Source organism: Fusarium proliferatum, assembly GCF_900067095.1.
Source record: "Fusarium proliferatum ET1 genome assembly, contig: FPRO_scaffold010, whole genome shotgun sequence".
NCBI lineage: Eukaryota > Fungi > Ascomycota > Sordariomycetes > Hypocreales > Nectriaceae > Fusarium > Fusarium proliferatum.
In genome coordinates this window covers 1,696,824-1,717,480 of record NW_022194799.1, presented here as the reverse complement: position 1 = coordinate 1,717,480, position 20,657 = coordinate 1,696,824, and the positions used below count along the sequence as shown (strand labels likewise).

Sequence of the window (20,657 nt, the reverse complement as noted above, 5' to 3'; positions counted from 1 at the left end):
CCATATTCCTCTTCATTCTATTCTCAGAATAAACCCTTTCGACCCTGATTCTAATCAAATGTCCAGCAAGGGTCCATCCCCATCTAGACAATGGTCTTGTGCAATGCTCCGTCACTCAACTTCCGCTTACATGGAACATCCCTCCACAAACTGCCAGCGAATGACACAAAGGCTGAGCTGGATAGTTGCAATGACGTATACTCTCAGCGCATAAAGTGCCAAGCGAGCGAACAGAAGTTTCTTTTTCATCTCATTTCTTTAGGGCGCTCGGATCACCAAGACCAGCGCTATGATTGTTCTGTGGTAGGGACTTTTGATAGTGGACGATAGATACATCATCAATGTGGCTTTGCTAATTGCTGTCACTGAAAGAATTTACACGTCAATGTGAAAATTCGCCGAATTGTTCATAGTGTTGCTAACTCGGCCTTGCTATTTCGAGTCATGTTTGTAATGATATCCCAGCAGAACAGGACTACCATGCCTGGATTCCAGTCTCCCCAACCCATTCAGGCTGTCCGATAACCTTTCCGACATCTTCATCTCTCTTGCCCTCAATAACGTTCTTGATGAGCTCCGCACCAGTTGCTGGATCACCAGCTCCAGCCTTCTTCAGCACTTCGGGCTTTCCTCCAAGGCTCGTTGCCAGAAAGCCAGGACTAATTGACCAGACTCTGACACCATCGCCCTTGAGGAGATGATGCCATGAAAGCATCATCATGTTGAGGGCGGTCTTGGATGATCGATAAGCCACAGTTGTACGGATTCCCTCCTTGGGCCAGCCCCGGGGAACCTCGCCCGCGAGCTTGGTCAAGTATGACTTGTGTGCACCTTCGAGGGTCGCAAGGCCGGAGGTCAAGAAGAGGAGGCGCGGGGATTTCGAGGCGATGAGGAGAGGAGCGAAAGCCGAAGTCATGACTTGTGTGCTCGAGACGTTGACATCGTAGGACTTGTTGAAAAGCTCGCGAGCTTTCTTGGGATCGCTGGCATCATTGAACGCATCAAAGTTTGCGCCTGTTAAGATTAGCATAAGTGTTAGATTTAGATGTTGAGCAACTTACCAGCATTGTTAACAAGAATATCAAGTCTTCCAAACTTTTCCTTCACATGTTCGAAGAGCCTCTCGATAGCTTCATCATCAGTGATGTCAATTTGAACAACGTCCAAACTGCTCTTGGAGCTAGGGCATTCGTGCTCTAGTTCGGCGACAGCCTTCTCTCCCTTGGCAGGATCACGGCTTCCAAGTAGAATATGGTAAGGTTTGGGAGACGCGAAAAGAGCTTTGACAGTCTCAAAGCCGATGCCAGTGTTGGCACCAGTGATGAGAACGATTTCTTTGTTGTCGATCATGTTGATGTTGATGTTGGTGTTGGAGATGAGTTGAGGTTTGAGTTGAGATAGAATGAAGAGGGGGGTTGGCCTTTATATATCACATTGTTTTCTCCGTGCCACTGATTCACAGGTGCAGGTGTGATGTGAGGTAGTTACCCCAGTGCGACAAGACGGCTGAGATGAAGCGAGACTGTAACGAATGGGGTGATGCACGGGGCGGACTTAACAACACTTCCACGCGAGGATCTCCAATGGGGGAGAAGATCAAGATCATTGGCCCCAGGGTGACACATGAATTGATGTTTAAACTGGACGGATATGCATGTATTCAAGGGTTTGATAAGGTAGTTATGAAGTGATGAAGTGACTTGGCTGATGTATTTTTTTTTAACAGAAATGGGTACATAGAAAGGATGCTGTAATTCTCATTGAATCGACAACAATGGGAAGTGGTACTAGATCGATATTCTTATGCTAAATACGTATATCACCAATCTCAAATCTGTATAATAAACTTACATTTATACTGCCGACACTGATTCCTTCTGCAGCCCGTAAACTTATCCGTAAATTATACGATCCCCCCTCCCAATCAGCACATTCAGCTTCAACTCTCACCGTCATAGACATCACTTCCCCTTACACATATCGGCCCCCCGCGTCGTCTCGGACTATTTTGTGGGACCTCGCGGCCGGAGATACGCACGCTAAGACCCGGCGTCGCACTCGGACACGGAGCAACAGAATACGAATATCAACACCGAAGTCCGGCAGATCTCGCTAGTGCATTTACCTAATTGGGAATGTTATCACAGGGGCATATTTGCGTGCTGGATTGTTTCGCGCTAGTGCGACGGCGGAAGGCCTCCGCGATGGGAGAGATGCGCTTTCGGGGTGACTTTCCGTGTTCTCGCGTCGGAGCGTCATCCCGATGTCTAGATTGCTTTTTGTGAGTAGAAGAGCGTTGAATCACTGAGATGATCAATTGCGAAATGTACCCCGCGTTACATAGCTAAACTACCCCGCAGTGTCGTATCTTTTCTTTTGCTTGATCCCAGCATCTTCACCGATCTCCCTTTCCATCTGCAGCTTGTCATCGCATCATGTCTATCAACAAAGTCCTCCTCGTCGGCGCAAATGGCAATCTAGGCTCGGTCCTTCTTGAAGGTCTGGTGGCCTCGAACTCCTTCTCCGTTTCCGTCGCCAAGCGCGCATCGTCCAAGTCTACCCCTGCGCACGCATCCTCCGTGAATATCGTCACGATACCAGATGACCTTTCCATTGAAGGCTTGATCCCTATCTTGAAAGAGCAAGATGCTGTCATCGCTTCATTTCCCTTGACAGGCGTTGTTGACCAGCATTTACGTCTTGCTGAAGCATCTGCGAAAGCTGGTGTCAAGAGGTTCATTCCCGCTGATTTTGGGAGCTGTGATGCACAGAGTGAACAGGCGAAGAAGCTTTTGAAACTATACCGTGACAAGGATACTGTAAGGAGTAAAGCTGTCGAGCTTGCGAAGGAATACCCTGGTTTCTCATGGACATCGCTTGTCTGTGGGCATTTCTTCGATTATGGTATTCTCGATGGTCTGCTACACACCGATCTGGAGACCAACACCGCTGTCATCCTCGACAAGGGCGATGTCCCAGCCTCAGCATCGACACTCCACCGCGTTGCCGAAGCATTAGTAGCCGTTCTCAAGCGCCCCGATACAACGAAAAACCGTCTTCTCTACGTCCAAAGTTTCTGCAAGACACAGCTTGAGGTTGTAGCAGCACTGGAGAAAGCTACGGGCGTAGAGTGGAAGAAGGAGTTTGTAGACTCGAAGGCGTTCTTAGAGAGGGAGGTTAATAAGTTGGCGGTGGAGTATAGCCACCATGCGATGGAGGAGATTGTGTTTGTGTTGGGAGCGCTTGATGCCGAGTGGCCGAAGCGGGGAGATGCGTTTGCGATGAAGGAGTTGGGATTGGAGGATGAGGATCTGGATAAGGTTGTCCAGAAGGTTGTGGATGAGTGGAAGAGGGAGAAATAGGAGAAGAAGTGAGAACGTTAGACGTTGGCATATGCCAAAAGGCTTTGTAAGGTTAGGACTTGCCCCAAGGCTGCTTTCGTTTTCTTGTAAAGGGCCATGATAGACCATGGCAATCAGAAGCATTGAATTCGTTGTGTGCAGTATTGGTCTCCTCATTCTACGTGCAAGGGCGTACGTTGTGTTGCCCTCTGCCACAAATGGAAGGCCTCATTCAGTCTTACTGCCATCGTTTTGATAGACCCAACTATGCGGCGGACAACTACACACGTAGAGGACGCAAAGTTTGACATACAGAAGCCTCAGAGGGAATACCGAGATACTCGAAAACAATGATCATCACCGCAACAACCCATCTAAATATAGCTTCGCCCAAACCAAACACTTACGACCCCAATTTGGCAATCCCAACATCATATCGCTCGTATTCCTTCCCCTCACATAAATGCCAACGCTCAATGCGTCCACCCAAGAGTGATCTTCAGGGTCCTCCTACGCCATCTTCTCAGCCCCCAAGCCAATCCACGTGCCTCATTTACATCACCGGCTGTCATCCTCATTCCTTCATTTGGAAAGTGGGATTCTGTTTGGACTACAAAGACCGGATCGTCGGCAGCGATTGTGATGGGTTTTGCTAAACCTCGTATTTCGGTCTGGGCTGACGATGTTGGTATTTTGAAGGTGTGAAGGTTTAAGTATAAGAGGTGAGGATGTTGCTGCTTTATGGAAGAGGTTTGTGATATCGCTGAGTCTTAACACTGCTAGAAACATATTTTATTCTTAACAATTCTCCAAGTAAAACACTATATATAGTCTTGACTACCTTGACAATATGTGGTCTCTCTACTTCCTCACAGCCCTTCTCACAATGTAATCCCTCCCTTCCATACCCAAACACACCCAACTAACACACTCAGCTCTCCCACCATCGCAAAGAAATCCTCCAAGCCCTGCCCAACCGTCACAACCACTGCAACTCTCTGCACAACCTGCGTTGTCCCCGCCTGTCTCACTATCGAAACCATTTCCTCCCAGCGAAACTGTCCCTCCAAGGTCCCAACCTCTGGCACATCATTCCCCTGCTCCAAGTCAAAGTGTCCCAGTGGCTGCGCAACTTCTTACACCTACGCTTCAGCCTATGGAACTGTTACCAAGAAACCCAAGTGTCCTACTGTCACTGAAACAGCGACTATTTGTTCTGATTGTATTAGGCCGATGTGTTTGACCTTGGAGACGATGAGTTCAGTTTGCGGATGCCCCGAGTCGCCTGCCACGGTTACGACCAGCTACCCTTGCGGTGAGGATTGTCCTGTTGGATGTGGGACGGAGTATGTAACTCCTACTGTTACGCCAAATTGTAAGAAGAACGAGGATTAGAGGACGAGGCTGGCAATGAGCTGCTGTGGTTGGTAAGGTTTAAGGGACGACGGTGTATGCTTGCTAGGGCTAGGAGGAAAATGCTTGAGACACGGAAGTATTGTAAGACAGTCGTACGGTGTATCGGGTCTGCCTGTGGTCTTTGAGAATGTCAACTGAATGGTACTTAAATGTAAAACCCTTCATTTCATTGCAGGTTACAAGCGACGAAGGGCCAAATGACAATGAAGAACAGTTCACTCTTTCTCCAGGAAAAATCTTCCCTCAACAAGTTTGAGATTGCCAAGGCAAGCTGATCAATCCCAAGTAAGCATTCCTGGCTATGGTGTTGATGTCTGAGACATATCTGCTACTCGGTGCCTGCCACAACGCCAACATTGTCTGCCGCAGATTGGAACGCAAATTGTCAAACTCCATATTTTGGTAATTCTCAATCTGTTATGCCCGAGGACAAAGAATGTTAGTCATTGAAAGAGCCTTATCATGGAAATGCTGTGGATAGTTGATGGCGAAGAGGCTGGGATGGAACAAGAGTATATAAGACTTGGGGATCGCTTGGCTAAACATCATTATCATACTACTTACAACAACTACAACCACAATATTGAAATCAAGACCGCAATTCACACAATTCAACAATGATGACTACAAAGATGCATCTATTAATCCTTCTTCCCATGGTCTTCTTCGCAGTCGCCCTCCCTCAACCTCCCCCAAAATACATCGGCTGCATCTCCCAAACATCAACCTTCTCAGCAACAACTCTGCCCTCGCCTTTCACAACCCATCAATGCCTCCAAGCCTGCGCCGCCAAAGGTAACCTTGTCGCAATCGGTAGTGGAACATGTTACTGCGATAACGGTAGCGCATCTGCATCTTTCGACTTAGTCGATGAATCTCGCTGCACAGATCTCTGTATCGCCGGCGATGAGACCAGCGGCAAGTGTGGAGGACAAGACGTCTTGAGTCTTTACCAGATCGACGGCTATGATGGTGGTTGTGCGAAGAATGGCACTATTCCACCTGTGGTGCAGACTCCCTGCACGCTTTGTGGACAGGCGACGCTTGTTCCTACTCCTACAGCAGTTCAGAAGAAAGCTGGGAGTCCTTGTCCTTTCGAAGGATGCAAAGTCGCGCCGGCTCCTATCGCCACGCCTGCTAGAAACTCGACTGCCAAGATTTGCCCGTCTGGGGGATGCAGTTCCAGCGGGCAAGGAGGGCAGAGCGGTAGCGGAGGAGCTGGTGGCCAGGGTGGAACAACAGACACGCAGAATGGATCTTCTGGTAAAGGGACCAAGGCCGCACCGGGGCTTGTGAGCGAGAGCCCAAGATTGTATTCACCAAGCATACTATCAGCTATTGCGGCCGTGATCTTTGGGTTGCGATTCCTATGAGCGGAAGGAAGGGAAAGGGAAGTGGCTGGCGAAAAGGACGAGAATGGACACATTCGCTTGCATATTTCGGAGTTAACGGCTGGGCATGATTCATGGTTTGATGGACACGGAAACGGGAATGGAAACGGATGCAAAGGATAGCTGGCTGACTTATTCTTATTATAAAATACCAACTTTGACAATATGCTACAATCTCCCAAAAATGAGCAAAAAAGCCAGTACAGGAAGGATATCATGACATGATCTCCCTACGCCTTCGGCGCCTCAGTCAACGGCACGTAGCGGACTCCAAACAACTTCTTCTTCGTGATTTCCCCATTTCCATCCTTCTCGATTCTCCAAACGTGCTGATTGTACCCCATCTTGTCATCATCGACAGGAATGAACATACTATAGCTTGTTAGCACACTCATTTGCACAAACACAAACTCACTTACCATCCAGGAGCCTTCAATTGCTCCAACAATTCAGGATGAATCTCCACCGCAGAGGCTCCGACATGAATAACGTCCCAGCCTGTCCCCTCGTCTTTCTCCCCCTCTCTCGGTTCCTCGAGCCATCCTTTTCTCCCGTCGCCAAATCTAAATCTCACCTTTCCACTCTCAAGCAATCTTCTGCCCTCCACACTCTTCGACATATTTGTCTCGCCAAGTTCTTTCAGCTCACGAATATGCTCGAGACCGACTACAAGACCCTTCTCACCAACTAGCTCAGCCATGACATGAGTCAGATATCCAGATCCAGAACCAACATCGAGGACCCGAGGGGCTGGAGATGTTGATGAGGGGAGAAGATAGCTGAGAACGTGCTCGATGGCTGAGGCGTGCATGTGGGGTGCAGATATAGTTGCCGAGTACCCGATGGGCTGGGGTGAATCTTCATATGGCATTGCTGGGGCGTAGTGAGCTCGGTCAACCTGGTTGATCAGTATGAGTCTAGAGAAGGGAACAGGGAGTATACCTTGAGGAATGCCTCTTTGACTCGAGGGTCGGTGATGAGACCATTCTTCCACATGTTCTCAATAAGAGCTGAGTTAGTCTCTCCGCTGCATGTCCACGCCATGTTGATACTGAAGAGTCTCTGGTGTGTAAGTCGACAGGTGTTTCTGTAGAGGCTAGAGACAAAAGAGGGGAAATGGAGTGATTTCTTGGTGAAAGCCACGATGACGGTGCGACTCTTAGTGACGTCAAAAATGGTTGGAATATTAAGATGAAAGACTGATGTTGAGGAATGTTTTCACTGATTCTGGAGAGGCAGGAGTGAGTTGTAATGTTATCATCATATCAACCCGAACTCCCGAAACCTGTGCGGGGCCGTTCCGTAATACGGGGATCGGCGACGGGTAGCCCCACAGACCAAATCACCACTGACATTCACTAACAGGGGCTTTAATTTACGAGATCGTTCACTACCAGGATAGTAGACTGGGGAGGATGATTTGGGAATAGAGGGTTTGATCCCTCGTATCGGGTTTACGAGAATTTAGCTTAAGAGCATAAAATGAGAACAAGAACAGCGAGGATACTTCTCTTATTTATGAAGAGCCCTTTACATCTACGGTTCTCAGGCTGTCAATCATAAATACAACCAAAATCATGTTAAGAGACATATATAGAGACGTATGAAACTGCGTGTGCCGCGCCAAACACTAAGCTTGTAGTAGGAACCAAAATATCCTTCCCATCCACCCACCCAAGAAACGCCAAAAGGAAAAGAGTTAACGCCTACGTCTCTCGACTGATGCGCTTCCATGAGATAATGGTATTGTTGTACATATTCAAATCCGCTAATTTAGACTACTCGTTCGTTTGACTCTCCCTCGGCGATGATCGGCACACCAAGACCGCGATCAGGGCTCTGGAGGACGAGCTGCTCGTGACGTCGTGCTCGTAGAAACTCGGCGACGCTCTTGATAAGAAGGAACCAGCCGACTACCATGAGCACGTATCCTAGCCACTCGCCTCCGCTAATGCTGCCGAGATCATCGTCTGTCACGTCGCCTTGCTTGAAGTTGTGGGAGTTGGGGTCGGGTGGTGCGGCGTAGCCATCGGGGCCGCTCATCGCCGGGGGTTCGTCTTCTGAAACACCCTTCATATAAAAGCCGTATTGAATAAGAGTTATACCGAGACCAGCGCGAGAACCGTTTTTGGCGGCATGGGTTGAGTGAAGAAGATATGTAAGGAGGAAACCGACGAGCTGGAAGGATGTTGAGATCATGCCGTTCCAGACAAATGAGAAGAATGAGCCAACTGGCATGCCGTCGATGTAAACCTCGTCAGGTCCTCCCATGCCGGGAGCGAGAATAGTCGTCTCCCAATATGGAGGAGCAGCATCGGCTGCGGCTTGTTCGTAGGACTACTAAAGTTAGTGACACATAGTCAAATGTGTTTATCTGGGCAACATACCGGTGGTAACTCGTCTTTCTCAGGATCACTGTTTCCTCTCTCTGGGCGCGCAGACAAATTGGCAAAAACACCATCTGATCCAGAGCCACCTCCTACAATTCTCGTTGACCTTGAACCGGACGGCGTTGGTGCCGGAACAGCCGGTTGAGCAGGTGTTGGTATCGTGTTGACATTCTCCATAGATGGTGTCGAATTCTGTCGCATCAATCGTCTCCGATCATCGACCTCATCGTCGCTATCGTCATCATCGTCAAAGGCATCGGCGAGAGTAGCATCGACCTGGCGCGTTGGCTGAGGAGAAGAGGATCGGGAGTGAAACGAGGGAGGTGGCGAGTGGGGGATCGGATGAGAGAGATTGTTGTTATTGTTGTTGTTTCGGGCGCCAAAGTCCTCTTCGTCTTGACCGTTAATCTGAGACCTTGTCAGCATATTCCAAACACCGCGGTTCATTGCGCGACTCACTCGTTCGTATCGTCCGGACATGATGGGCTAATCGTCTGGCGGTGTCGGGCTGCCTCCCGAATCCGCTTACCAAGAGGAAAAGATACGCGATGTCGTAGGAAGAGAAGCAGGTTGAAGGGACTCGGGAACGAAAGAAAAAAGGAGAGACCGAACCAGTGCGAGGAGGAAAAAAAAGGAAAGAGGATCTTCAAGGAACGACGGCGAAAGGGTCTAGTTTTGGATTTGGGTGTGCTTGCGTTGACTTTGAAGTTTGACGATTACGAAACAGACAGCGACAGGACGGGAGGAGAAAGCCTGCCTGGGGCGAGCGCCTTAGTCGATATGCGGACGACGGCTGTATTCGGGTTCGGTATTGGCACAGTGTGAAATACGACAGGGGATGGTCTAGAATGGCCTTCAGGGGTGATGCGCCGAAGTATCCGCCCACTGAGACGCCGTGGCGCACTGTGATGCTACTTTGGCTTACGGTGTCTTTTTATTCGCAGCCTTCATCAAAGTTCAGGGGCAACAACAAAGCCAGATCTAAAGGGTTGTTCTCGACTGCAAGTCTTTAATGGAACATCGTGGAAGAATGACAAAAAGAACTTGATTCATTCTTTGCATGACTCTTGACTTGAACTTGCAAGTGGGCTGTGTCAGGTAATGTTGGATCCACCTCCACATTGAATCAGATCACGGGCTTGTCCTCATCAGGTTTGAAGAAATGGATGAGGCAATCCATTTCAAGGGTCTCGTGGCAGCCTGAGGCACAGTACGCATGGCCCAATCATATGCTTTTCAATTACAGTTTCAAAAGAGATCAACACTGTGACGGGCACACTGTTTTATGGAATTTCTCGATGGTTGACGTCGAGATATTCTGTTGCAGAGCGGTCCAGCCCCAGCAACGACATCTTCACAATTCACCATGTCGCGATCATTATCTGTAAGTAATTGCCTGATAAAAAAGTACAAGAAATAAACATTGACTCTTTCTTTGTAGCAAAAAATCTACTCCGATGTCTTTGCGCGCTGGCCAAAGCAAGCCCTTCGTCCCGATCACCAACTCCAAGATGTCCTAGGTAAAGCCGTAACCGAGCGATTCCAGAACTACAAGCCCTCGATGGAGCGCGAGGAGCTTCTCAAGGCACGGGCGCTTCAATTCCTTCTCCAAGACCGATATAACGATCGAGTACGTACCACGACATTGCGAACACAATCCGGTGCTAATACTTATACAGTTCAAGCTCAAGGGTAGATTACTGGAGCCAAAGAGTCAACCAACATACTTTGCGGATCTAGTAAGGGAAATTGACGAAGCGCCGAACAGGTCATGGTTGGAGAGATTGGGCAAGCGATTAACAGGAATGATTCGGTTTCAGTAATTAATGGACGAGAAAACGACCTAACGCAAGGAAAGGATCCCAAAGAAGGATATTGGCATCCGACGTGTATCTGTATTGTACTTGTACATTGTATCAAAAGCGATTCCCCGTATTTGCTCATGTGCCCATATTCAACGCCCTCTAGATCGCTCAGCTCTGTCTAGATGTACTTCTCATCCGGATCTATCTTGTTAAACCACACTTGGATCTGCTCATAGGCAGTAAACACCAATCCTCCAGAAACCACCAACCTCGCCAATCGTGGCAGCGCACCGCTCCAGAACGTCAGAACACCCTCCTGCTTGAAGATGGTCGTTGCGCACTTGAAGCTGTTGCCATATGTCTTTTTCGCCTCGATACTCTGCATGCGTGTCTTGATAGTATCGAGCGGTTGCGTCACATATACAGTGATCAAACCAGCCAAACCACCAATTGCAAAAGTCCCAACGGCACCGAGCTTCTCGCCAGGTGCTGTGTATGACTCGGCCATTTGCTTGAAGAAGTTATAGGCGGTGAAGCGTGTTGCGCTGTTGGCAGCCTGTCGAGCGGTCGTGGGGACGAATCCTTGGAAGAAACCCCGGAGACCACGTTCACGGGCGATGATGGGGACGGCGTGCAGGAAGCCGCGCATTCGGGGCTTAGCGGACTTGCGGTCGTCGATACTGCGATCGTAAGCTTGGGCCCTGCGGGGGAACAAGTCAACTTACAGAGTGGTCTTGATACTCTCAGTTGGAGTCACAGCAAGCAATGACTCTGTGACTCCGGCACCGAAACCAGCAAGGACAGTACGAGGCCCAGAAAGATTGCCATTCTCGTCGACAAGAAGCGCCTTGTACTGATCAAACGCAACGAATCCTGGCCCTTGTTAGTCAATGCGACACACAGAAATTCGGGAAGCAGCTCACGGATTCCAGCCTTGGCTGCGTTGCCAATGATGAGAGTGGTGCATCCAGCATACCACTGCTTGCCGAAAGGCGGCCAAGGGAGCTTCTGTCCTTCAGCTAACCGCCTGTTCAACTGCGACCTTGTCTTTGCAACTACACCAAATCAGTATTGTAGGTCCGCATCGACTCGACGGGTGAGTGAACGTACACTCAGCGGGGTAGGTAATAGCTATACGGCAGCTTGGTTAGCTACATCTTCAGAGTCATGTCGTGTGAGCATACCAATCTCAATGGCGCCGGCAGTCGATCCAGCGATGATGGATCGCAAGGGACTGGGCTGCTTCTTCTTCTCGCCTGTTTGCGTTGTTGACGCCATGATTGCTGTCCTGCCCGGTTATGGTCTGCAGACGATGTAGGAGTTGACGGGAATGGGAACTTTTTTTGGGGCGTGGGACGGGATGGATTTCGTCACTTTGGCACAGATGGGAGCTGTTGTAATTTACACGTGCGCCGATGTCGCTGTAGTGTAAGTGTAATTACAGCGGTTGGCTGCTGGACGTGGGCAGGCTATGGAGTACTCCGCAGACCTTATGCTTGGGCACCGGGAGCAATCCGTTGAAACAGCCACGGGTGCCTCCTTATTTTAGGTACGAATCCAATCGCGAGCACTAAGAAGGAAACGGATTGTTACAGTTCATTTCAGAAATAATAAACTAAAATCACGCCGTTGTTAAGTTCCAGCCCGTCGGGTGCTACTGAGTCGGCATATCACGGCCCAAGTCAACTTCAACCTCGGCGCATGTTTGAGGCTACGGATACACGCATTGCTCTAACCACGGCCCAGATCTTGTTTCTTTATGAGACCGCCATGAGCAATTCCGGAAAAACGCTTACGGCTTGCATGCGTGTGGCGTGTCGCCGTGTCTGTTGTATGAGAAAAAGATAGCTTATTGCCCATAGGACATAATCTGTACATCTGGACAATATGGCGTCCGTGTTCACTGCACTAGATATGTCTGTCTACTTGATGTCGACTTCTATCGACAGGCAGACATGTCCGTCATCACCTTAATTCTTGCACGATTTCCCATGAGCGGTTTTAGGCATAAGTCATATTTATTCTTGGAGCTGAAACTGACGAGGCAGATGTGGCACTCGGTCAACCGGTAGATGCAGTGATCCTCCCATCTCACTCATGTTGTTTGCCAATAGCCCATTTAACCAGAGCTCAGAAAGTCGGTATGAATGAGACCAATCCTCCACGGAGGTAGGGCAATGGTTCTATAACTTAGAAATTTAAACTCGGGTACAAATATACCGTTGCCGCACTCCTCAGATTTGGCTGTTGTAACGCACTTCAACTCATATCACCCCGTCTTCATCATGCCAGAGACTCTGTCCATCAAGATGCTGGATTCTCCTGAGACCGCCCAAGCGGAACTAGATGAACCCCAAAAGCAATACTCCCAAGGAGAGATCGATCGCCTTGAAGGTGAGCTCTCGCCCTTGGATGCACTCGCCACTTTCATGCGCCTAGGTGTCATCATACCCCCGTATCCTCCCGCGTGCCATATTATTAACGGTCGCCATCTTCATGGATGTGGTCAGAAGGTTAAGCACGTTTCAGACACCGATGAGTTTAAAAGGTTGGAGCTGACTGGGGAGAACACTATTGTCGACCTGGTAAAGACTCCGTTTTCTGATCTCGACAGCCAAATTCACGTTGTACGAAGCCGCACACCTTTTAAGAAAAGATCGCGAGGGCCATTGGTGAACACAACTTCCAATATGACTTCAGAGTCAAAGCTCCTACCAACATACAATTCTTTTCCGACTAGAAAAGATTCTGCCAAGATCATCAAGTGCCTCCCTCACCAGGCACAACAGTCGACAAGGTTCATTCGTTGCCTCAGATCGTACGACGAGCTCTTACAAACCATTATCACCCAAGGGGCCGCAAACCAATGGATCCATTTGTTAGCCAGGAACTTCTTCACCGTGGATATAACCTCGAATGCATGCCACCACTCCATTTGTTCGACACTCAGATGTGCACCAAAGAATTTCGGCTGAAAGACATACGAATCACGGAGGATATGATGGAGGATGCGGGCATCGACGTTACGAAAATAGCAGTCTCAATGGGCGAGTGGTTGCTATACTTCAGTTCAAATGCGAGGCCTTGGGCTATGCGTGCGTGCATTGTCCTTGGTGCTTCCCCGGCCTATGAAGCTTGGAAATTCGGGCCCCTTGAGATTGGCATACACATTCCTTCCTTTCACCAACTTCTAGAAGCAGAAGACATGACCGTGGAGACGATCTCTATGTGCTTAGACGAGCTTATAGGAGTGCTTCCATCACCGCCGGAATCCTACAACCAATTAGGTGATCCAGTATGGTCCTCCTTCAGGACAGCCTACATCAAACAAGGCAACGCATGTCGCGCCAAGGATTCCCTACCGAACCCGGAAGCTGTTATAAAGCATCTTGAATCGCAGTACTTGGAAATGGAGGAAGGAAGTGAGACGTCTCGAACCTGATACAGGCTCCTGAGCATGTTCATTGCGAGTAGAAGCTTATGTATTTTCCTATGATAACTTTGCAATTGCAGTAACATTTCATCTAGATGCTGACCAACTCCACTGATGCTTCATTTCCCATAGCCAGGTACTGATGCCCATTCCATCTACTTCTTCCGCCCCCATTTCTGCTCCAACCCAGCCTTCCACTCGTTGAAACTCGCCACCTTGCCATTGACCAACAATATCTCTCCCCTGTGCAACACTCTTCCCAACGGGGGCACAGTAAACCACTGATGATCGCTCCTACAGATCAGGTCATCCCTATGATCGCTCGTCTTGTTCCCCTCGCCCTTGATAACAGCCATACACTTTGCATCATACGTCTCCATGCAGTACTCGCAGATGTAGTACTCATCTGAAGGAGGGATTAGATCTAGACATTGGGCGCAGTTTTGACGCATCGTCTGAATCTCGGGAAGTTTGGGCTCAATGCGTGAAAGAACGGGCGAGTCTTCTGGAGTAGAGGTGAAGATCTTGGGATCGACTTTGCGCATGGATTGACTAAGGGCGAGAGCGTTTTCGATGTCATCGGCGGCGATGAAGAGGCCGAGGAGGTTATCCAGGGCGTATTCGTCGTTTTGGACATCATCGTCAGAGAGAATATCGAGACTGTCGTTGATCAGCTGCCGAAGATCGCGGTCTGTTGACGAACTTCGACCGAGAAGACGGTTGAAGAGGATCATGTAGATGGCTGCGATGTTGACGTCTGAACCAACCATCTCGATCGGCATGTCATGATTCTGATGCCGGCTTTGCTTCTGCTTGATCTTCTCAAGATCCTCAAGCCAAGTGTCTGCTTCGGGCGTCTTGAGTCCGGCATGAAGAATACGCTCTTTGTACAGGGAGGCAAGCTTCTGGAATGCGAGAGCATAAGCCTGTCGTGTAGGGACATTACCACGAGGTCGGTATCCAAGTTGTGTTACACCCTCGAATAAATCCAGCGCAGATTCAATATCGCGACTATACGTGTACGTTGCGCCAAGTGCGAGACGAAGATATAGCGCCTTGAGGGGATCGCGAGTTGCGGTTGCAACCTCAATCGTGAAGAGTAGAGACTCGTAGATGAAGTCCGTTTCACCGACTTTGCTGGCTGCCTTGGGGATCCAGTCTATGACAAGAGGTTTGTTATGGAACTCGAGCAAAAAGTCAACGAGTCTTGTACGCTTGTGTTCTGCGTCAGTGACCTCTTCGGAGAGTTGTTTGAGGAACTGAATGACAGCTTCATGGCGGTTCTCAGTTGCCACTAGCTCGAGATACCCAAGTTCAGGCTCAAAATATTCCTTGCATTCTTTGCGATCAAGACCGACCACTTTGGCGCTCTTCATCGCCTTGAGGAAGTATTCGAGTGCTTGGTCGACTTTATGGAGTTCCTCGTAGCAAGTGGCTATGAGAATGTGATCCTTATATAAACGCCATTTGCAGCTCCTCAAAGCTTGCTCATCAAGCTTGCCACTGGCGATACTCTCTTCTTCAATTGCTTCACACTTGAGAGTTTGCTCCAAAGCCTCTTTGAAGCGACCGTCACGCGAAAGACAGTACGCGATACGACCACGTGTCTCCACACTGTTATTGTCGAGAGCCAGAGCCTTATCGTAATGTCCCAGCGCCTTGCTGTGCATGTCATTCGTGAGGTATGTGCTTCCGAAGCGACGATGCCAGTGGGCACTTTCTGGGATCTTTGCCCATTCTGCTGCTTTGACGATTCGGTTCTCGACAGGGATTTCGGTCCAGTGGGTGTTGCAGTCAGACCAGGAGTAGCCTTCTTGCATGAATGCGATGGACTGGACAATCTTGAAGCAGAAGAGGGTGGGGATGTATTTCTTGAAGTCTTCTGAGAGCCACGCTCGAGCGTAAAGGTCTCCGATGGGCTTGAAGATACCAGGGGATTCCTTGACGCCTTTGCTGGCCCATTCTCGAGCTTCAGGACTGAGAGAGGATTGGACATCGGGATCGCCCATCCATCGCTTAAGACCCTTCATGTTGGCATCTGTAAGGACGTCAAGACCCTCGTCATTCTTCTCATACATAAGAGTCCAGTCGAGAATGGTATTCTCATCAGTGAGCATCTTGTGCACATACTCTCCAAGCTCTTTCTTCTGAGGCGCAGGCACTGTTGCAGGATCGAGGACAGCTAAATGCTCCTGCCAATACCACGCAGCGTACTGCTTCATGGACTCTCGACCACTGGCGCTGAGCCGGTATTTATCGAAGGCGGCTTTGTTGGTGAAGATGGAGAGACATGTTCGCAGGATGTGAATGCGAGAAATCAGAGGATCAAACCCAATGCCTGCACCAAGCTTTGAAGAGTTTTGGGTACCAAAGAATTCCTTGACGGAAGAGTGGAAGAAAGTTATCCACGTGTTCGTCTTGCTTGATCGAAAGTCCATCTCACTCATCGGATCGAAGAGATCAGAATTGGCAGCTGGACTCACGCTGCGGCCGGGACTTACTCGTCCAGGACCCAAAGCCTGAATCGGGCTCGTGCGACGTAAAGGAGATAAGTTTCGACCAAGATCGGGGCTTCGACCGAAAACTGTTGGGCTCTTGGGACTCCCACTTCGTCCTGATCCTGGACGACTCGCTGAACTTGAACGCCTTCCGGAGCCGAGGTCGCCGTTCTTAATGCGCTGTTGCTTCTCATGCTCTCGAATGAGATCGTCAGTCGTTAATCCGTCTTCGCGCTCGAGTTCAAAGAAGCATGCGTATTGACCGCGCAGGGTTTCTTCGAGGTGGAAAGGAGGATCGCCGAAGCGCATAATAAGGACTGCTTCTAACTGCTCGAGCGATAGAACTTCTTCCGCGCACGCGACCCACTGGAGCATTTCGTTCAAGTCTCTCGTCTGATCTTCGTATAGTGTCTCCGAAAGGTTCTTAAGTGTTTGTCCAATGATACCGTTGATCTCCTTGGGATATGACTTCAGACTAGTGAGGATGCTCTGAGGATGTCGCTTGCGACTAATGTCCTCTAGCATGAACTTTGCGAGAATGAAGAGACCGTCGGCTTGCTTGATCATGGCGTCAATGATCTTTTGTCGAAAATCGGGAGGTGTGCGGCTCAGGTTACGAAGGTGCCAAACGCTATTCTCGATGTATAGCTTGACATCCTCGGCGTTACGATCGGGCGTGACGTGAAGGGTTGTGATGACTTGCGTTCCCCTATTTCCTGGATCGAGAGTATACGTAACAGTCTCGGTCATGTACGTCCTTCCAATGAGAGCAACTTGGAGCGTGACATGTTTCGGTCTCTTGTCAGACTCATCATCCGAACCCATTTGCTGGAGTAGTTCCTCGACTTCAGCAGAATCCGCCTCATCGATACCATCGAGGAAGATGTAAATCGCTTTCTGTTGTTCTTCTTGCTGGAACGGTTGGACAAAGAGTTTTCGGTAGGCGCTGGGGATGGTGCGGATTTCATCGATGCTGCGAAGATTCTTGAGAAGCTGCTTGGCATAAAAGGGATCGCTTTCGCTTAGTTGGTAGGCGAGATCACGGAGAGCTTGGAGAACTGAACGAGTCTCGGGATTGTTGTCTCTGAAGTAGAAGTACGCAACTCGCGAAATATGCTCTGTTCCCCAAGAAACAAGTCTAGTGGTCAAGTACGATTTGCCAGTTCCTGCGAGAATGTTAGTTGACGTTCAGAAACTGAGGTCAGCGACACTTACCGGCTGCACCTGTAATCCAGAGGAAGTTGGTCTTCCTGTCAAGCCATGCCTTGAACCCTCCATCCGTAAGGATCCAATCTCCGGTCGATTCCGCGCGTGACTTGTTAAACATAGCAAAGAAGTCCTCAGGAAACGGCGAAGGGTCTAGAATCTCCTTGAGTTTATCCTGATGCGCCGCGATAGTACGCTCACGGCCTTCAGACCTCATCTGCATCATTGTCTGGTTCATCTCCTCAAGCTTGCTCTGCATGTTCTCCGTTGTGAGATTGAGCTTGTTTACACCTCCGTAAGTATCTGCAAGAACCTGCCTCTCTTCACCAATGTTAAGTGCCTTTAGCTTATCGAGGGCTTCCTGCACGGGCGTCCCTTTGCCGAACACTGTACGGAAGTATGCCTTGAAGCGACCGCGACGAACCTCCTTGGCAGCCAAGACAAACACTTCAAATAGTTGGGCAAGAATCGTGACGACCTTGTTTCGCAGTGCAGTGCCCATTTTATACTGAACATAAACATCTAGGCGTGATGTGAAGTCCTACAATTGTCAGTAAAGCCTCAAGCGGGGTTGATCAATATCACTCACCTTCAAATGTTCAAATAGCTCAACGATCGTATCATAAGCTGAGGAAACATCTCTCGCTGCTCCAATGAGATACGCAACAGCGCCAAAGATTCCCTCCGCTGGCGCAAATGAGTCTGCTGCAGCACCACTCACGATCTCACCGATGACTTCAACGGGAGTAAGGCAAGCCGCCATAGCGCTAAAGATCGACTGCCGCTTCTCGCGGAATTTAGTAAACTGATCATTCTGCTTGTCGACCTGTTTGATTAGGTCTGTGACGTTGTTTATAGGAGGGTCAAGAAAATCGCCGAGTTTGTCTTTGGAGTCGGAGGAGTACAGCTTGCTAGCATCGTCCAGGATTTGCGCAAACTGCGCTTCCGCGGTGTCTTTGTCTTTATGGACCGCCATTATGCCTTGACGGTCCTGCAGACGACCTTTGCAACGAAAAAGAAGAAGAAAAAGACTATAATGAAAGAAGTTATGGTGCAAAAGACAGGTGAATAAAAGGCGGTTGGCGTTTCAGAAATCAGGCTGAGATGGAAGACTCAACGCTATGACTCGTAACCGATGAACTTAGCGGGGGCCAAAACGGATGATTAAAAACTGAGATATCAAAAAAGTCCGAACAAGAATCCCTGTAAGGGTTCGAAAACGAAAGGAGGATCTGGTTGCATTTGCTGCTTACGGTGCATATTATACCATGCCTCTGTTGGTAAGGCTGAGCTGTGTGGTAGGGCGATCTTTAGGCTGGGTTGTAGTAATTCTGGGGCTATTTCTTGGTTATCGACTGAGAGCTCGGAAGACGGCATTTTCGACAGTTGAAATGCCAATTACAAAACATTTCTAGTACATAAAATGATGAGGAGCGAACGTCAGCCCTGATGCGTCGTTAAGCGCTCGTCATCAAACGGGAGGCGTTCAGCCTGAGACACTTGCTTATTGAACGGTTTCATCGTATGCCTTGTAATTCTCCCCACAACCCACTCACATTGGGGGCTTATTTTGTAACGTGACCATCATTTGTAACTGGTTGTTGTCTTGGTGAGTAATAGAAATGGTTGATCTTTACACTTCCTATTAGGCACCGATCTGTTATACGTCATTGCTTTGGTTTACGGCGCTCGATCTTCCAGCCTTGTCTTTAAGGTGAGAGAGCGATCGTACCAGCACGACTGATCCCATTTCCAGGACCAGACCACTGCATAAGGCTGTGAAGCCGTCCCAAAGTGGACTCAAGATTCCACCGTAACCCTCCTGGCGGCCCGTCCCGCGCCGTATTCCCTCTTCAGTTCAACTTTCTGGCCACAGTGAGAGAAGCCTTGCAGTGATCTTTCTCACACGCCGTGCCGTCGGTCCCAACATCGGGTGCAAGGAATTTCGCCATCCCGAGAACGAAGGCTGCTTACGAATAACCGTCTTTGAACTTGTCCATCTTTGCATCTGCTCTGTTTAGCACTCAGTGACTGCAGAATTCCGAGACAAGATTCTTAATATGTTCAAGTAGCGATCAATAGGCGAGTAGAACGATGAGGGTATTATAAGAGACATGTTGGCATTGCATGTAGTACGAGATTGACCTTTATATTTTATGAAAAGCTTGAAACTGTGACTTATAACCGCTGGGAAGTAGCTCGCCGTTTTACAAGAGTCTATTGTAGCATAATATAGGAGTGTTAAACTTGAAGAATGTCAAACTGAAGTATTCTAGCATGTGGCCTAATCTCTTAAGCCCTAGGCGATAAAGTACAGGTTAAAGGTCCAGGGCATGCGCTTTCTTAAGCGACATGACATGAGCCACTCCAGGCAGCAATTACCTTTATTACGCGACCGTGCAATTGAGATTCTGGCAAGATGTCTTCAATCGAGGCATTCCAGCATCTCTAATTGAGCCGTAAATCATACCTAAAAATTATAAAGAAAGGTCAAAAAAATGTTTTGCGTCTCTTTGATTACATGTGTCATCTAGTGCAGGGGCCATGCTACTATAGAACTGTTAGTAAGGGCTCGAACACTGGAATTTAGGGGGGACACGCTTACATCTTCTCTGTATTTTTTCAGTTGGACCATATGCCAGCGGTTACCCGCTGGCGAAGGTTTTAATATTTAGGTGGCTTATATAACCTCGGGAAATATAATAACTCTATTCAATAGTTTTCTCTATATAATTCTATCTTTTTTTGCAGTATGAAATGGGCCCTATATACCTGTCTTGCTTAGACATTGCTTAGACAAGCAACGACCTCTGACATGTTGGATTGCACTTACTGGCCGTACCCTACCCGCCTGTCTTCTCTCACACTTGAAGCCCCGAATTATCTGCACATATATTAGCTACTTTAGGAAGGTGATTTAAGTGGACGAAGTCTGATACTGATTTTATAGAAAGTCTTTGATTTAGTCGTGATCGGAAGTAGAGCAGCGACCAGACCTTAGTGGAGGATGTTCCGTGCTCATCGAGTGAATCTGCAATAATTCCAACCAGAAAGAGGCGGGAGCTGCGCAAGACGATACGATGTTCAGGTGGGAAATTTTGGTGGTTGTGCCCTAAAACTCCTCCAAATATATGTGGGGCTTTAGGGCGAACAGGCATGCAGCCAGCTGGGGCGATC

At 48.8% G+C, this 20,657-nt stretch overlaps 10 protein-coding genes across 10 annotated transcripts; 5 read left to right on the top strand and 5 right to left on the bottom strand.

The window, feature by feature from the left end:
• Positions 1-475: 475 nt before the first annotated feature.
• On the bottom strand, positions 476-1,350 carry FPRO_12031 (uncharacterized protein; the record flags this gene model as incomplete). The annotated part of the gene is made up of 2 exons (XM_031221568.1): positions 476-1,014; positions 1,062-1,350. 2 exons carry the CDS (start codon positions 1,348-1,350, stop codon positions 476-478), a joined length of 828 nt encoding a protein of 275 aa, XP_031087115.1.
• Positions 1,351-2,435: 1,085 nt separating this feature from the next.
• On the top strand, positions 2,436-3,362 carry FPRO_12030 (uncharacterized protein; the record flags this gene model as incomplete). Its single annotated transcript, XM_031221567.1, has 1 exon — positions 2,436-3,362. One exon carries the CDS (start codon positions 2,436-2,438, stop codon positions 3,360-3,362), a length of 927 nt encoding a protein of 308 aa, XP_031087114.1.
• An 829-nt stretch (positions 3,363-4,191) lies between these two features.
• FPRO_12029 (uncharacterized protein) lies at positions 4,192-4,736 on the top strand (the record flags this gene model as incomplete). The annotated part of the gene is made up of 2 exons (XM_031221566.1): positions 4,192-4,229; positions 4,277-4,736. The coding sequence occupies 2 exons, from the start codon at positions 4,192-4,194 to the stop codon at positions 4,734-4,736; spliced, it is 498 nt and encodes a 165-aa protein (XP_031087113.1).
• Positions 4,737-5,389: 653 nt separating this feature from the next.
• On the top strand, positions 5,390-6,130 carry FPRO_12028 (uncharacterized protein; the record flags this gene model as incomplete). The annotated part of the gene is made up of 1 exon (XM_031221565.1): positions 5,390-6,130. One exon carries the CDS (start codon positions 5,390-5,392, stop codon positions 6,128-6,130), a length of 741 nt encoding a protein of 246 aa, XP_031087112.1.
• A 248-nt stretch (positions 6,131-6,378) lies between these two features.
• Positions 6,379-7,192, bottom strand: FPRO_12027 (uncharacterized protein; the record flags this gene model as incomplete). Its single annotated transcript, XM_031221564.1, has 3 exons — positions 6,379-6,520; positions 6,568-7,046; positions 7,091-7,192. The coding sequence occupies 3 exons, from the start codon at positions 7,190-7,192 to the stop codon at positions 6,379-6,381; spliced, it is 723 nt and encodes a 240-aa protein (XP_031087111.1).
• Positions 7,193-7,921: 729 nt separating this feature from the next.
• Positions 7,922-9,018, bottom strand: FPRO_12026 (uncharacterized protein; the record flags this gene model as incomplete). The annotated part of the gene is made up of 3 exons (XM_031221563.1): positions 7,922-8,485; positions 8,536-8,946; positions 8,998-9,018. 3 exons carry the CDS (start codon positions 9,016-9,018, stop codon positions 7,922-7,924), a joined length of 996 nt encoding a protein of 331 aa, XP_031087110.1.
• Positions 9,019-9,904: 886 nt separating this feature from the next.
• On the top strand, positions 9,905-10,361 carry FPRO_12025 (uncharacterized protein; the record flags this gene model as incomplete). The annotated part of the gene is made up of 3 exons (XM_031221562.1): positions 9,905-9,922; positions 9,980-10,168; positions 10,218-10,361. The coding sequence occupies 3 exons, from the start codon at positions 9,905-9,907 to the stop codon at positions 10,359-10,361; spliced, it is 351 nt and encodes a 116-aa protein (XP_031087109.1).
• A 160-nt stretch (positions 10,362-10,521) lies between these two features.
• On the bottom strand, positions 10,522-11,621 carry FPRO_12024 (putative citrate transport protein, mitochondrial; the record flags this gene model as incomplete). Its single annotated transcript, XM_031221561.1, has 5 exons — positions 10,522-11,023; positions 11,069-11,216; positions 11,267-11,398; positions 11,454-11,474; positions 11,528-11,621. 5 exons carry the CDS (start codon positions 11,619-11,621, stop codon positions 10,522-10,524), a joined length of 897 nt encoding a protein of 298 aa, XP_031087108.1.
• Positions 11,622-12,628: 1,007 nt separating this feature from the next.
• Positions 12,629-13,785, top strand: FPRO_12023 (uncharacterized protein; the record flags this gene model as incomplete). The annotated part of the gene is made up of 2 exons (XM_031221560.1): positions 12,629-13,140; positions 13,197-13,785. The coding sequence occupies 2 exons, from the start codon at positions 12,629-12,631 to the stop codon at positions 13,783-13,785; spliced, it is 1,101 nt and encodes a 366-aa protein (XP_031087107.1).
• Positions 13,786-13,931: 146 nt separating this feature from the next.
• FPRO_12022 (uncharacterized protein) lies at positions 13,932-18,456 on the bottom strand (the record flags this gene model as incomplete). Its single annotated transcript, XM_031221559.1, has 3 exons — positions 13,932-17,440; positions 17,490-18,021; positions 18,070-18,456. The coding sequence occupies 3 exons, from the start codon at positions 18,454-18,456 to the stop codon at positions 13,932-13,934; spliced, it is 4,428 nt and encodes a 1,475-aa protein (XP_031087106.1).
• Between the last annotated feature and the right edge of the window lie 2,201 nt (positions 18,457-20,657).